General features: G+C 44.5%; 1 protein-coding gene across 1 annotated transcript; it reads right to left on the minus strand.

The window, feature by feature from the left end:
* Nucleotides 1–342: 342 nt before the first annotated feature.
* Nucleotides 343–2,211, minus strand: LOC139835789 (uncharacterized). The gene is made up of 2 exons (XM_071825658.1): nucleotides 1,788–2,211; nucleotides 343–1,478 (listed from the first exon to the last, which is right to left on the minus strand). Exons 1-2 carry the CDS (start codon nucleotides 2,209–2,211, stop codon nucleotides 487–489), a joined length of 1,416 nt encoding a protein of 471 aa, XP_071681759.1. The 3' UTR covers nucleotides 343–486.
* Nucleotides 2,212–16,848: the final 14,637 nt, after the last annotated feature.

The raw sequence follows: 16,848 nt of genomic DNA on the forward strand, positions 1-16,848 counted from the left end.
CTGCTATATCGGATGTGCACTCCTGTTTTGTTTTCAGGGTGTCTCGTGGTATGCGATGGTCCCGGTTCCTAGTTGATGAAGGGTTTTTGCGTTTTTAGGACACAAGGTCCTGTTGGCATGATTTTCACACATTGTTGGATTTGTAGATGTTGTGTGGTATCTTCAGGTGTTTTGATGTATGATCTTTGTGAGACCTTTGTTGAATAAATAATAAGGAAGACCGTATGCATCTTCGTTAGTAAATGAAAAAAGTGTCACAATTGTTCGGGTAAGTACATTGAACATTCCATTGACTATATGTACAAACAGAGGAATAAAACCATGCATATGGTGCATGAGATGGTTATAACTTTTACTACGTACATCACACCGTCTAATAAAGTGGCACAATTGTTCTAGATCTCTTCCATCGTAGAATTTATATGGAATTCCAGAACTTATTGCAAAGAAATATATAGTTGCTTGTATTTTGAAACGAGGAGGTAATTATTTTGCACACAAAAGCTCAATGCCTTGCGGCTTTAGAAAAGGACCGAGAAAATGCATCAGGAGGAGGACATGTGTGATGAACTCCCCACCAGTGGCAAGATGCTCAGAATGGAAAGAACCTCCACAACGAGGCGCAATATAGAAAAGCATCTCCAACCACACTGCGGTGATCAAGTCCCAACGGTTAGCTTCTCCAGGGATGTCAATGAGCTCCTGGGCCACCTTACATGCATGAGGCAACAATGGCTGAACGTGACTTTTCGATGTTCTCTTCAGAAGTTTGTTAGCTTGAAATACCTTATTTATGGCGCCCTCCGCACCTAGACCTCTGTTAGCCTCCATGACCTTAAGAGCATTGTCGTGTTGGAGCTCGGTGGTGTTTGTAATCATCACACCACACTTGAAGACGAGATACATGACATAATTTGATATCTCTTTGCTCATCTTCATTTGTGGATAAGAACTAGTATTGCTGGCACTGTTGTCTTGGAAGAATAATATGTCTGTTGCAATGTGCCAGATCAACACGGTTGTTGGGAAGTCCACATCATTGATGCTCTTGAGAAGAGGCGTTTCAGGCTTTGCGGGTAACAAAAATGATAATGGGCCATGGTTACTCTTCCGGCCCCGCAGTGCTAATTGACCACGGAAGCTAGCGAAGTTCCAGTCTTCTTTCCTTGTTCCAAATTCCAGCAATTTGTCGAGGACAGACTTCTTGAGGTTTTCGTATATATCGATGTGCGTTATTGTCTTGTCATATAGATGCTTACTGATCCACTGGGGAACTAATGACATGATGCCTGCATCATCTTGTTTGGTCACACTATTAATCATGTTGTACTGCCATAGCATTTCAGACCATTGCTTTGTACCCCATGCAGGATAAACATATTTGCCTACTCTCCACACTGCACTCTGAATCCTATGGGGTGCCTGTTCACTCAATGCAAAGGTGATGAAGAGAGATGACGCTTCTAGGGTTATGGCCCCTATAAGCAATATATAGGACACAATGACGTCAGCTTGACTATAGAGTTGGCTCTTTTTGGCAACCACGAAGAGGACCAATGTTCCTAAGGTCGAAAGAAATGGGAAGAGAGCAAGCAAGAAAGAAGCTAGAATAATTGATATAAGAGAAATGAAGAGAATTGGTACACAACAGTAGTCGAACCATCGGGTAGGTATTATGAAAAATAATAATTTTCCAATGTCGCAATATTTGATCACCTTATCAAGAAAAATAGAATGAGCTGGGGCCTTTGTGTAGAGGTGTTCATATATATGAATGAGCTGTGTACCGACGTAATTGTAGGTCCTGCAGCGGTGTGCACTGGATTTTAACTGTTTGAGCTTGCGTTGTATGCGGTTAGGAGAAGCCTCAGCAGCAGCTAAATTGCTGAGTGGAGTCGCTGATACCAGTGCGGCCGCACTTGATGAGATATCTGGAAGTAAATCAAACGAAAGCTGCCTCCCATCAGCTTTAAACATGTTGTCAATTATCAACTCATAATCCCGCGAGCATGCCTCAGCGGTCTGAACCACGTACTCTTTGGGAATAAAACCGTGATATTCTCTATCTTTATTATCTCCATCTTCCAACTCTTTTGCGTAATCTCTTAAGGCAACCAATGAAGATTCTGTGAGCTTTGCTGTGCTGGCATTGTAAAGGCACAAGGTACGCTCAGCGTACCTCAAGCACCCAGAGATGAACATAAGCACCATGGCAGCCAGAAGCCGCCTGTCTGGCCAAGGTGACATGGAGACAACATAGGCAGCAACCACCACTTGGTTTACCAATCCTAGCAAGTGGCGCCTCCACAGCTCATTATCCTGCATGGAGAAGGCAGTGATGGTGTGTTGCCCGCCTAGGTGGAGGAGAACAAAGGGCGCCCATAAGAAAAGGAGCTGGTGGCGCGGCCCGCTTGCATGGACCGAGAGATGGCCAAGGATGAAAATGGCCACATTGTCAGCCGATAAGTACGCCAGCCATAGAAGTGATCTGAGGATGCGCGATGCACTACGCCTTCGCAGCCCTGCTGCGAAGAAAAGGAAGACTTGTAGGCCAAAGCTTACAAGTATCAAGACATGGATCCCCCATTCCGCCCAGAGCTTTCCAACATCCTCCAATCTGATCGATCTGCCCAAAAGGAAAAAAAAGGAAAATTGATCTCATGCATCATTCGCCTGGTCATTATTGCTAATCCGATAAAAGGGAACATATTAAGAGAGTCTCGCTTCGGTACACACAACCCAAACTCAAAATCTTAAAATGGTCAGTTTTTATCTGCAATATATGTATATGTTGGTTCAAGTACTGCAGAAGAGATGTTGGTTCAAGTACTGTAGACAGTAATTACCGCACCTGTGCACAGTCGTTGGAGGGCAGCCTCGCAGCGCTTCTGCGCAGGCGCGGTCTTGATGATCCCTCAGTACCCTCATGTTGCTCTCCGACGCACGCACAGCTCGGTAGAGGATGATTGGTTAAAGAAAGACGGCTAGCGACTACGATGTATATGTTGGTCGTAGTTTATGCTGTAAATCTCAATTTATACGCAAAACATGGACTCCTCCTGATTCCTTGCTTTGGACGTCCTGCCGGAAGCTCGTATGGTTTGCTTGCTGTCGGAGTCGAGGAACGCACGCATCACATGCAAGAACTGGATGCCTTGTCCTAGAGCAGCTGCTTCGTTCCGTGTGCACGAGTTAGGCATCTCTAGCGGGCCAACGCAAAACGTGCGCAAAAATTGACCATATGCATCTGTTTGCCGAAATGGTCAAATTTGATCCGCCTCTGTTTGCGCCTGGAGTACTCCCAGCAGCCCAACGCAAAACAAAAAATAGATTTTCCATTCAAGAGAAACATAATTTACATATATAGTAATAAAGGAAAATAAAAACACTAAAATTACAATGTCCTAGCCTACTCATTGTCTTCGTTGTCGAGCACGGCGTATTCTGGGATTGCCCACGGCCAGTTGGCAGCCGGCGGAGGATACGCCGGTGCGGTGGAGGTGGAGCGGCCGGTGCAGCCCACGGATTGAACTGCGGAGGCGGCAGCGGGTGCGGGGCTAAGTCCTGCGCAACGCCCGTTTGAGGGCCTCATCCTCCGTGAGGCCAAGCGGCATGATGTCGGTGGCGTACCGGGATAGCGGCGGAGGCGCCTCCGGCACCTCCGACACGAGGATGGTGAGCCTCTTTGCCGAGGGTACTCATCGGCAATGCCCTCCGATTGGGGCTTAGGGTTGATGGAATCCTGTAAGCTGACACGAGACATCGGTTAACAGACAAGCGGGGAGAGCGATTTACCCAGGTTCGGGCCCTCGATGAGGTAAAACCCTTACGTCATGCCTGTCTGATCTTGATTATGAAAATATCGGGTTACAATGGGGTGCCGAAGATTTCGGCTATGATCTCGTCGAGAGGCTAAGTGCTACGGCGACCTAGCTCTAGACTTATGGTGGCTAAAGTTGCTAAGATTGATTGTGTCCCTCGGCAGTCCCTCTCCTGGCCCTTATATTGGAGGCCAGATCTCAAGAGATCTGTCCGGGTACGACTAGGTTTACAAAAGACATAGCTCTAAACTTTCCTTGTTCGGCTCCTCTCCTCTTATTCTTCAAGGAATCCACTCCAGCACCGTCCTAGTGGCCCACCTTGCCATCGGGTATCTTCATGGGCCTCCAGTTGGGCCGTACAGGATAGGGAAATATCAGTTACCCGAAGGGTAATGCCCACGTCAGTAGTCCCCGAGTGTCTAGCCGAAGATATTTCGGGTAGAGACTAAAGCATGCCTCCATTGAATGTTCTTCTCCCTTGATTGTTCTTGTCCATCTTGTAATAGCCTTATCTTCTTCTATGGGGTGCGCGTCTAGCGCTCCCGATGGGAGTAGCCCCCGAGTCTAGGTGCGGATGCTTGCGATCCGTGCGTAGTCTCAAGTTGTGCTACTCGAACGTCCTCTTCTGCCGAAGTTTTCTGCAGGTCTTCATAGATCATCCGATACATTTGCATCGGGGCTTGTATTTTTTCAGTGAGGTTTTAACGCGTAAAGGATATTGAGTAACGTGTTCAGCTTTACTGGTTAACTGCCGATGGCAAAACAACGTTACCCTACACAGAATCAAGTCCCCGGGCATGATCCTGGAGTGCAAAAAAGTTTTATCGGGTGCGCATCCAGCGCTCCCGATGGGAGTAGCCCCCGAGTCTAGGCACGGGCGCTTGTGACCGGGTGCAGACTCGAGCGGAACATTCCGTCCTTTTCTTCAAATATTTCTTCACGCCTTTCTTCGCAGGAAAATCTTCGAGTTCACGTTTATCGGGTGCGCGTCCAGCACTCCCGATGGGAGTAGCCCCCGAGTCTAGGTGCGGATGCTCGCAATCCGTGCGTAGACTCAAGTTGACCACCCGATGATTTTGGTTTTTCTTCGGATGCTTCCGGCGGGCTTCACGACGTCACTGATGACGCCATCACTGCTGTGGTTTGATTGACAAGATGTGACCTGACGGGCCCACCCTAGTTCTGCGCGGGTAGTTTTTAGGAAATGACCAGTGCATGTGCATTGACCGAGGTGCCTCCTCGATTTTCGCACATCGTGGGAATAATGGGCCGCCGGTTCCGTTCCACTCTAGAGCGACACGTGTACGACTAGATCTCGTCCACCTCCCACGATGTCTTTGGAGTTATGGCCACGATTTCCCATCAATCCCGTAGCATAAATAGGGAGCCTTCCCGTTGTTTTCACTTTTTACGTTTCCACACTGCTCATCTTCTTCCCCAACATTTCTTTTCTCCTCTGTTCCTTCTCTCAAGAACTCCGAGTGCCATGGGCAAAAAGAAGAGCGCCAGCGCCTCAGGCGCAACCATGGTTAGCCGCGATTGGGGCGCCTCCACCATTTCCAACCGCGAGGTGAACAAGTTGCACACCCTCGGCCTCATTTCCTCGTCCGACGATGACATTCGTCTTCCAGGTCCAGCCTCTCGCCCAAAGCCCCCGAAGGGCTTTACTGTTATGTTCGTCGCCTTTCTGTTTCGCGGGCTTTCTCTTCCTGCCCACGAACTTCTTCGTTCCCTTTTGTTTTTCTATGGGATTCAGCTCTGGCAGCTGACCCCAAATTCCATTCTCCATCTTTACATCTTCATCACCGTTTGCGAAGCTTTCCTCGGCATTGATCCCCACTGGGGTCTTTGGACGAAAATCTTCTATGTCAACCGTCACAATGACAACAATGCCCCCCCCTCCCCGTCGTTGGTGGCGTTGGTTTCGTTGTTAGAAAGGAATTTGATAACTTCAATTTCCCGATGAAAGAATCTGTCCAGGGCTGGCGTCACAAATGGTTCTACCTGCGAGACACTCCAGCGTCTGGGCGGCGTTCCAACCTTCCTCCGTTTAAAGATGTCCTGGTGGCTCAGCCGAAGAAATCTTGGCGAAACACCCTGTCTCCCGACGAAAGCGCTATAGCCGACAAGCTGTTCGAGCAAGTTGTTGACCTGAAGAACGCAGGAGGCTTGACGATGTGCGGCACTGAGGTAGTTTCAGTGTTCCTGAGGCGTCGGGTGCAGCCACTGATGTCCCGGCCCCACCAATTGTGGATGTACACCAGGAAGGATGATACGTCGAGAGTAAGCTCTGCCGATCTGTCGGATGAAGACCTTCGCGACGAATTTCGGCGTCTTACTTGCTACAGCATGAAGGACATTATTATCCTGACTTCTGCCCGCTCTCCTTATGATCTCAAACACCTTCCGGCTGAGGTAGCCTTTACTGCGTTTGCTTTTATTACTATCATGTACTGCTCCTCGATCTTTCACTAATTTTCCTCCTGTCGACAGGCCTCCACCGTGGCTCAATGTTATCCTCCCACACCCGAAAGTGGTGTGGAACCATAGGATGATGATGATGACTCTGAGGAGACTGAGGATGCCCAGCATATTCTCGAGGACAGCGACATCCAGGAGGACGAAGCTCCCGAGGATGATGCTCTCACCAGGAGCAGGCGGTGCAAGAGGATAAACGAGAACCTTATCACAACGGCTGAATCAAGTCCTAGCGGGCAAGATAATGATGCCGATGAAACCGCATCGCCTCCCCCTGTTGTGAAAAGTTCGACAGGCTTCTTTGCTGTCGAGGATGACCTGGACCTGTGAGTATCTAGTTTTCTCTTCGTAACTATCCTTCTTAATTCTGCATGCTGATCATCCTTGCTTTTCAAACAGCTCCTATGATGATGACGACGTTCCTCTTGCAAAGAGGGCTAAGTTATTCTCTGGGAAGTTCGAGTCAGCCAAGGAGTCAAATCCTTCGCCTGCCAAACCAACGCCGCCCTCAAGGACGGACGTGGAGAAGATCCCGGTGTCGATGGTTATCCCTTCTGGCAACGCTCCCGTTCCATCGGCTGCCCGCGACCATGTAAGTGATTTATACGACTTGGCTTTCTTCTTTTTTAGTGGATTTCCATATTCGACTGAGGTTTCTTGACCTTTGCCTCGCAGCCGATTTATGCCACAGTTGACGTTGTGGCAGATTTTGCTGATCAATTCACTCGTCTGGAGTCTGAAAATGCTCATCTTCGGAAGACCATCAAGACTTCGGCAGACCAAGTGCTGGAGGCCAACAGGCTTGCAGCCGATGCTCAAAATGAAAATATCTCGCTGAAGGATGAACTAAAGAAGCTGAAGCAAAAAATAAAGGATGAGCAGGATGCTAGACGCGAGGCCGCAGTCGCAGCCAATGAAAAAGAAGGCGTCCTCCGTAATCCAATGCAAATTTATTGGGTAAGTTCCTCGGTGCATGCTATTTTTCCTATTCTTTCCTTCAGGTTGCTTATCGGTCTTCTTCCAGGCGCTGCCGATATAACCATCAATCGGGCCCACAAGCTTCCGGAGGATTCCATGTCTGAAGCCCTGTCACTCGCTGCTGAGTCCAACATGCAAGTTCTTGGACTTTTGCAAAGAACCAAGGGAGCATTGTCGAGGTTATTCTCGATGATTTTCCCAAAGATGAAGCAGGACAAGACTCTTGGCGAGATGGCAGACGCTTTCCTCGTCGACCCTTCTGAGCCTGTGGAGGTACTAAAGCGTCGTTCCCGTTTGTTTGGGGCGGTACTTACTTTCCAGCTACTAATGGGTCATGGGCTGGGCTCTGAGCTAGAAAAGTTGTCTAAGGTATTGCATGTAGATGACAACAATTGCCTAATCAATCTTGAGCCCTTCAAACAATCGGCAGTAACATGTGCTAATCAACTCCTCAAGCTGGTCGACGAGGCGAAGACCAAAACTGCGCCTGAAGCTGCCCCTGGCTCATCATCAGCTCTTCCTTGAATGAATAGTTGCTCCGTTAGTTGTAATTAAGGCCTGATACAATTTAACCCAATCCTGTTTTATCCTGGCTCTGTTGCCAGTACCAACAATCTTTTGAATGTAATATATACGCTCCAGTGCTCCCGATGGGAGTTTTTATTAATGCTATTCTGAACTGAGAATTGTGCTGCAGATTCCTTCATCTTCTTCTCGTGCCGATCCTTCTTTAAATCCTTCGGCTAGTGATGAATCTGATCTTGTTCGTCGTTTACGTGATCAAATATCTCGATTGAACAAAGACATTACCACCCTTCACGCGATGGCAGCGTTGGTGAAAAGAAAAAGTGAGATTGCGACTGCAATTGAACAACACGCTCTCGACCGTCTCCGTGTTGCTACTGAAAGCTTGAGCTGTAAGTGTCTATCCTCCGTCAATTTTTACCGAAGCTTGAATATCTTTTAGCTGATTTTTGTCTTTCGACAGTCGTAGCTTTTGACGAATCAGAGGAAAACAAGAGGATCCATGAAAAGATCGAAGCGATGACCGATGTCGCTCACCTGAAGCATGAATTTTGGTCCCATCGACCGAAGGCTATTGTCGTGGCCAAATTTGAACATCGGGCAGAGAAGGTGCACTATTACTTTGACAAGTTCCATGCTCATCTCTCGATGGTCTGGAGAACCCTTTTTCCTTGTGGACCAAGCACCCGAAACTTTATCTGCTCTGTTTACTCGATTCAAGCCTGAAAGGATTCGACTATTGGTACGAAAAGAGCTCCTGGCTGGCGCTGAACTTGCTCTTGCTTCAGTGTTAGCGTGTCATCCAACCTTAGATTTGGAGGTCATAGCAAACGCCAATAGGAGATTAGACCAATATTACGACATTACTAGAAATCCTAAATATACAATCATCTCTCGGATGGAAACAGGTATTGAGAGGGATCTGAAGGCCCGAGAGGACCAGGGAAACCTGCCATGAATTTATGCATTCATATGTATGTAATGACCTTGTACCTGCAAGGGATAATCTTATGTGAATTTAATGTGTGTTTCGTACATCATGTACTTTTGGTGAATTTTCTAATTCGATTAATAATTTCTTGTCAGGGGCGGCCGGGTGATCAAGTCAGCCTGCTCACCCGACGACTCCGTTGTAATTCCAAGTTTATTGTGGAGTCGATGCGTAAGTTCTGTAAGAGCGACACCCATCGAATAATCGAGGGATTTAAACGCTTGGCCTCGTCACTCGGTGCACCGGTTTGAGCCTTGTTTGTGATAGTACGTCCATCGACTGCAGCACTCGCGTATTTTCTCGAGGCTTGGATGGGTTGTTGTGTGTCATTAACCTTAGCTTCCGATGGGAGTATTTAATTAATGACACTGTGCTTGCGTGTTTCTGGCCTGCGCTCCCGATGGGAGTAAGAGCCAATGACAAGGGCCCCGAACAATTTGTTCGGATAATGAGGCCTGGAACAATAAAGATAGAAAACCCGATCAAATTTTTTTTTATTCATGACATAAGACAAGCTTAGGAGTTGCCAAATAACAAGAGGAGGATAATTATATCCTATGCGTAGAACCATCGCAAATGTGCAACGTTCCATGGATTTTCAACGTCTTGACCCGAAGCTGGATTCTTGAGACGATAAGCTCCCCCTGGTATCACTTTAGTGATGATAAACGGCCCTTCCCATGGAGATTCGAGCTTCAGGGGTCTCTCTTGCTTCAGTCGCAGTACCATATCTCCAACACTAAAACTTCGATTGCGTACTCGTCAACTGTGATAATTTCTTAACGCCTGCTGATACACTGTTGTTCTTGCCAAGGCAATGTCCCGAGCTTCATCAATGAGGTCCACGGTGTCTTGCAGCGCGTTGTTGGAAGTAGCTTCCATGTACGCGGTCACCCGAGGGGCTTCAAATCGAACATCGGCTGGCAAAACTGCTTCGGCTCCGTATACCAAGAAGAACGGGGTGTACTGGGTTGACCTATTGGGTGTAGTGCGCAAACTCCAAAGCACAAATGGCAATTCTTTGACCCAAGCTCCAGCCGCACCCGTGAGGCGTTTCTTGAGGCCATCTCCTCTTAGACCGTTGATCCTTTCGACTTGGCCGTTGGTCTGGGGATGTTCCACCGAAGAGAATTTTAATTTAATGCCACCGTCATCGCAAAACTTCCAGAACTTTTTGGAATCAAAATTAGTTACATTGTTTGTGACGATAATGTGAGGCATGCCGAATCGACAAGTTATTCCCTTGAAGAACTGGACGGCGGTTTCGGCTTTCTGATTTCGAACAGGTATAGCCTCGATCCACTTGGTAAACTTGTCGACTGCAACCAGTAGATACGTGTGACCCCCAGGCGATGATCTCGGTAGCGGTCCAACTTGGTCAAGTCCCCACTGTGCGAAGGGCCACGCGAGTGGTATCTGATACGTCTCCAACGTATCTATAATTTCTTATGTTCCATGCTAGTTTTACGACAATACCTACATGTTTTATATACACTTTGTATCATTTTTATGCATTTTCCGGGACTAAACTATTAACAAGATGCCACATTGCCAGTTCCTGTTTTCTGCTGTTTTTGGTTCCAGGAAAGCTGTTCGGGCAATATTCTCGGAATTCGACCAAACAAAAGCCAAACCTTCTATTTTTCCAAGGGACACACGGAGCCAGAAGGGCAAGCCCGGGGGAGGCCCAGGGCCTCCTCCCCATAGGGCGGCGCGGCCAGGCCCCCAGGCGCGCCGGGGTGTGGGGAGCCCACCTCGGGACTCCACCGACATTGCCCCTTTGCCTATTTATTCCCCCACGACGCGAAAACCCGAGGAAGATCGATCATATTCCAGAAAAACTCCCGGAGCGCCGCTACCATCGCGAAACCTAGTTTCGGGGGTCAGAAGTTCCTGTTTCGGCACCCTGTCGGGACGGGGATCGACCCCCGGAGCCTTCTCCATCGACGTCACCGCCTCCATCATGCTCCGTGAGTAGTTCCCCCATGGACCACTGGTTCTAGCAGTAGCTAGTTGGTACTCTCTCTCCCATGTACTTCAATACAATGATCTCATGAGCTGCCTTACATGATTGAGATCCATCTGATGTAATCGGTGTTGTGTTTGTTGGGATCCGATGAATTGTTACATTATGATCAGTCTATCTATAAAGTTTGTGAAGTTATTGTTGCTGCAATCTTGTTGTGTTTAATGCTTGTCACTAGTGCACAAGTGGCATGATCTTAGATTTGAGCTCTATAATTATTGCTTAGATTGTATCTACAAGTTGTTTGCACATGTCTCTGTCCGGAACCCGAGGCCCCAGAGTGACTGCAACTGGGATAACCGGAGGGAAAGGCTTAGATATAAGGATCACATGTTTTCACCAAGTGTTAATGCTTTGCTCCGGTGCTCTATTAAAAGGAGTACCTTAATTACCAGTAGATTCCCTTGAGGCCCGGCTGCCACCGGCTGGTAGGACAAAAGATGTTGTGCAAGTTTCTCATTGCGAGCACGCATGACTATATATGGAAAACATGCCTACGTATAATTAATAGACTGGATGTTCTGTCTTAATGCTATTTCAATCCTATCAATTGCCCAACTGTAATTTGTTCACCCAACACTTGTTATTGGAGAATTACCACTAGTGTAGATAGCTGGGAACCCCGGTCCATCTTTCATCATCAAATACTCACTCAGTCATATATGCCATTGGAAGTAGTATCAACTATTTTCTGGTGCCATCGCCTCTGTGTTACTCTTACTGCTGCTGTGTTACTGTTACTACTGCTCTCATATTACTGCTGCTTTCACATCACCCCTGTTACTAGTGTTTTTCCACGTGCAGCTGAATTGACAACTCAGTTGTTATGACTTATAAGTATTCTTTGTCTCCCCTTGTGTCGAATCAATAAATTTGGGTTTTACTCCCCTCGAAGACTGTTGCTATCCCCTATACTTGTGGGTCATCAAGACTATTTTCTGGCGTCGTTACCAGGGAGCATAGCTCTACTCATAAGTTCACCTGGGGAGTACACTCTACCTCTCTCTCTATTTTTATTTTATTTTGTTTTGCTTAGTTTACTTTTGTCTAGTTTGTTTGTTCTTAGTTTATTTCTGTCTAGTATTATTTTGCTTAGTTTACTTTTGTCTAGTTCGTTTTTGGCTTGTTTTATTTTTCTTATATACCCGAAAATCCATAAAAAATTGAAAAACCGAAAAATTAAAAACTGTTGTTATGGAAGAACCCACAACCTGTATGGAGCTTATAGAATTATATATGAATTATAGAGAATCAAGAAAGGGTAAAGTCATTTGTGCCGTGTTAGAAAAATTGAATACAATTGCTAAAATCTTTCTTAAACGCCATGATATAAACTGTTGCTCTGAACAGGATACTAAACATCTTAAATTCCAATGTGGCTTTAGTAAAGAAGTTTTAATTGCGAACTATCATTGGAATAACTATATTCATCTTGCATTTGAAGAAGTAGAACAATTTGTTTTATTTATGGGAGCTTCTGAAATAGAATCCTTCATGTCTAAAAATTATGAAACTTGTATTGTTTGTAAGGACCTTAAAGATTATGTCTCTTCTATCCTTGATTATTGCATAGAACATTACATCAATAATCCTTATATCATTGATTATAAAGAGAGACTCATTCATGCACAAGAATGCACTCACAATTTGCAGGAACCTGTGGAAGAAGAAATTGTTGAACCAGAAAGCTCATTAGATGAAAAAGAGGAGGAGAGTGATGAACAAAAGGAGGAAGAATGGATTAGCTACCCATGCCTACCTTCCAATGAGAGTAACTCTTTATCTCTTAAACTATTTTATTGCCCTCCATGCTTACCAAAGGAGGATGAATGTTATATTCATATGGATTCTCTTGAAATATTACCTATGAGTATAACTTGTGAAAATGATTATGCTACTATTATTTATGATAATCCATGCTATTTCAAAAAATGTTATGATAATCCTTTATTTGTGGCTGATATCAAAATGCATGGTACTAAAGAGTTTCACTTAGAAAATGTTTATGATAAAGCTCTAGATGATGGTCCTATGTTTCTTAATAATATTAATTGTACCACTAATGAAAATGGGATTGGAAAGGTCTTGACTTCATCTAGTAGTCCCATATCTTTTGAGATTGATCAATCATCTTGTTATATTATTGATAAAAGTGGGTTTGAAAGTTTTAATCCCATTATTTTTGAGCTTGATAAAAATTATGTGTTTGTGGATCATGAAAAACATCCTTTATGTGATAGTTATATTGTTGAGTTTATTCATGAAGCTACTGAAAATTATTATGAGAGAGTAAAATATGGTTGTAGAAGTTTTCATGGTACTAAAATACCTCTCTATATGCTGAAACTTTTGAAGTTACTCTTGTTTTATCTTCCTATGCTTGTCACTTTGTTCTTTTTGAATTTATTTGTGTACAAGATTCCTATGCATAGGAAGCGGGTTAGACTTAAATGTGTTTTGAATTTGCTTCTTGATGCTCCTTTTGCTTCATTTTCTATTTTCATGTGAGCATCATTAAAATCTTCTGCGCCTAGCTGAAAGGCGTTAAAGAAAAGTGCTTATGGGAGACAACCCATTATTTTATTTCTGCAATTTTTCTTTTATTTTTGAGTCAAGGTGCTATTTAATTCTGTAGCAATGCCTTTGTATCTTTATTTTATCGCATTGTTGTGCCAAGTAAAGTCTCTAATAGAAAGTTGATGCTAGATTTGGATTTCTGTGCATAAACAGATTTTTAGCTGTCACGAATTTGAGTTTTTCTCTCTGTAGAAGAAACGTAAAATCCTGAAAACATTCATGCGTTATCCTCAGATATGTACTCAACTTTCATTAGTTTTGAGTTTTCTGATTTGAGCAACGGAAGTACCTCTAAAAAATTCATGTTTACTGGCTGTTCTGTTTTGACAGATTCTGTCTCTGTTTTTTGCATTGTCTCTTGTGGACTTTAAGTCAGGCTTTCTAGACGTGGAGAGCTGTAGCTAATGTTTTATTTAGTTCTTGCAATGTGTCACTACAAAACTAAAGTGGATTAAAGTTTTTTGAGTACTAACCCCTCTAATGAAGTTTATGAGAAGTTTGGTGTGGCAGAAGTTTTCAAGGGTCAAGAGAGAAGGGTGATATAATGTGATCAAGAAGAGTGAAGAGCCTAAGCTTGGGGATGCCCCCGTGGGTCACCCAAGCATATTTCAATAAGACTCAAGCGTCTAAGCTTGGGGATGCCCAAGGCATCCCCTTCTTCATCAACAACTTATCAGGTCATCTCTAGTGAAACTATATTTTAATTCTTCCACATCATATGTGCTTTAGTTGGAGCGTCTGTGTGCTTTTATTTTTGTTTGTGTTTGAATAAATTAGGATCCTAGCAATCCTTGTGTGGGAGAGAGACACGCTCCGCTTTTTCATATGAACACTTGTGTTCTTCGTTTTATCTTTCATGTTCATGGCGAAAGCTGAAAGCCGCAGCACTTATTGTTATTTGGTTGAAAACAGAAAATGCTTCATGTGGTAATTGGTATATTATCTTGAATAATTTGATACTTGGCAATTGTTTTGAGCTCTCAAGTAGATCATGTTTAAGCTCTTGCATCATGTAGTCTAAACCTACTAATGAAGAACTACCGTAGAGCTTGTTGAAATTTGGTTTGCATGATTGGTCTCTGTAAGGTCTAGATATTTTATGGTAAAAGTGTTTGAGCAACAAGGAAGACAGTGTAGAGTCTTATAATGCTTGCAATATGTTCTTATGTAAGTTTTTCTGTACCGGTTTATACTTGTGTTTGCTTCAAACAACCTTGCTAGACAAAGCCTTGTACTGAGAGGGAATGCTTCTCGTGCATCCAAAACCTTGAGACAGAACTTATGCCATTTGTGTCCACCATAACTACCTACTATGTCATATTTTTCTGTCATTCCAAGTAAATACTTCATGTGCTACCTTTAAACAATTCAAAACTTTATTACTCCTTATTTGTGTCAATGTTTTATAGCTCATGAGGAAGTATGTGGTGTTTTATCTTTCAATCTTATTGGGCAAACTTTCACCAATGGACTAGTGGCATATACATCCGCTTATCCAATAATTTTGCAAAAAGAGCTGGCAACGGGGTGCCCAGCCCCAATTAATTACAACTTTCATTAATAATTCTCTTCACATGTTTTGCCCTGATTTATCAGTAAGCAACTTAATTTTGCAAATAGACACTCCTCCATGGTATGTGAAATGTTGGAAGGCACCCGACGATTCGGTTAGCCATGGATTGTGAAAAGCAAAAGGTTGGGAGGAGTGTCATCTATAAATAAAACTAAAATACATGTGTAAACAAAAGTGTAGAGGGATGATCTACCTTGCTGGTAGAGATAACGTCCTTCATGGGAGCCGCTCTTTGAAAGTCTGTTTGACAAGGGGGTTAGAGTGCCCACTACCATTCGTTGACAGCAACAAAAACCTCTCAAAACTTTATTTTTATGCTCTCTATATGATTTCAAAACTTGAAAAGCTCTAGCACTTGATTTAATCTCTGTTTCCCTCTGCGAAGGGCCTTTCTTTTACTTTATGTTGAGTCAGTTTACCTACTTCTTTCTATCTTAGAAGCAAACACTTGTGTCAACTGTGTGCACTGAGACACATCAGCACCAAACCTGTTGTTGAAGTCGAGTATGAGCTTCTATCCAATCGAAAGAAGAAGCAAAGGCTTTTCGCCTTATCTTTGCATTTAAGTTCTCGAAAGGAGAATCGGAGGCTTTACACCTATCTTTTCTACTTGCTTTTCGTTTTCTAAAAACAAGAGATCTAGGAAATGAAAGGAATTCATTATCGATAAGCTGTGGGTAGAACAGCACAACGATAGAAACATGAGGAAAATCGTCTTCATCAATTGATATTTAGCAATTTTGTCTATTTTCTAGGCTGGGAAGAGATAAGATATTGTTACTGGGCTAGGATGTTCATTTGGGAAGGATCTCGGATGAAGCTCCAGAGTTCTTGACCAGTGGAGTCAAGTGGAGAAGGCGTTACTTGATAGGAAAGCAGATTTTTTTTGCAGGAATTGTTGTTGTTTCAGCGCGGTAACGAAGGATGTCTTTCTACCTGCACTTGACCCCGGAAAGTTGTGGTGTTTTCTATCTTAGAGGATGAACCACGCTGACATAGGCATCCCAAATGGGCCTGCCGAAGATAGTACCCGGGATTTACTGAAGGCCCACTACCCGAAGAATAAGAAGATTCGGAAGCCCAAGATAGTATTAAGGAAAGCTAGAGTTGTAATAGAAAGTCTTATTTGTAATCTTGCGGGATGAGTTAGAAACCTTCCCGGAGTTTGTAACTTGTACAGCACGAACCCCTCGGCTCCGCCTCCTATATAAGGGGGAGTCGAGGGACGCAGAAATCATCGAATCATTGTTTACAAACCCTAGTTTTCATAATCGTCGAGTACTTTTTGGCTGAAACCTTCGAGATCTACTTGCCCTCTACTTCCAACTAAACCCTAGTCTACAATCCGTAGGCATTGACAAGTTGATACCTTGTCAATTGGCGCCGTCTGTGGGAACTAGAGGCGTAAGGATCTGATCTCGATGGCACGTTCAAGATCTTCGACATCATCAACCGCAAGCAACGCAATGGATCGAGGTAAATAGATCGCTGCTGGTCCTGTCGATTTTGTTCCTCACCCACCCTACCGTTTGGATGCATATGCGTATCTGGCGGAGCCTATGGAGATGACGTTCGGAAGTTTTCACTTTCGCGTCGAGAAGGAAGGATCGTATCGTGTCGAAATTCCGATTTCGTCGGGATCGTCGGTGGTCGATTCCGATTTTTCAAGCTATACATCGTCAACCGAATCAGGAGGAGAAGAAACTTCGTCGACACGCTACATCAGCACCAGGGCAAGAGAGAAACTCGCCAAGATCTTCAGCGACATGTCGTTTGAGTCATCTGCGGACTCATATATAAGCGATGGCTCAAGCAGTGTCGACAGTTACGACTTCATCGACAAATCTACTACAGTGGGCAAGGTCTTCACCAATCTCAA

Source organism: Lolium perenne, chromosome 2 (genome assembly GCF_019359855.2).
Source record: "Lolium perenne isolate Kyuss_39 chromosome 2, Kyuss_2.0, whole genome shotgun sequence".
NCBI classification, from domain to species: domain Eukaryota; kingdom Viridiplantae; phylum Streptophyta; class Magnoliopsida; order Poales; family Poaceae; genus Lolium; species Lolium perenne.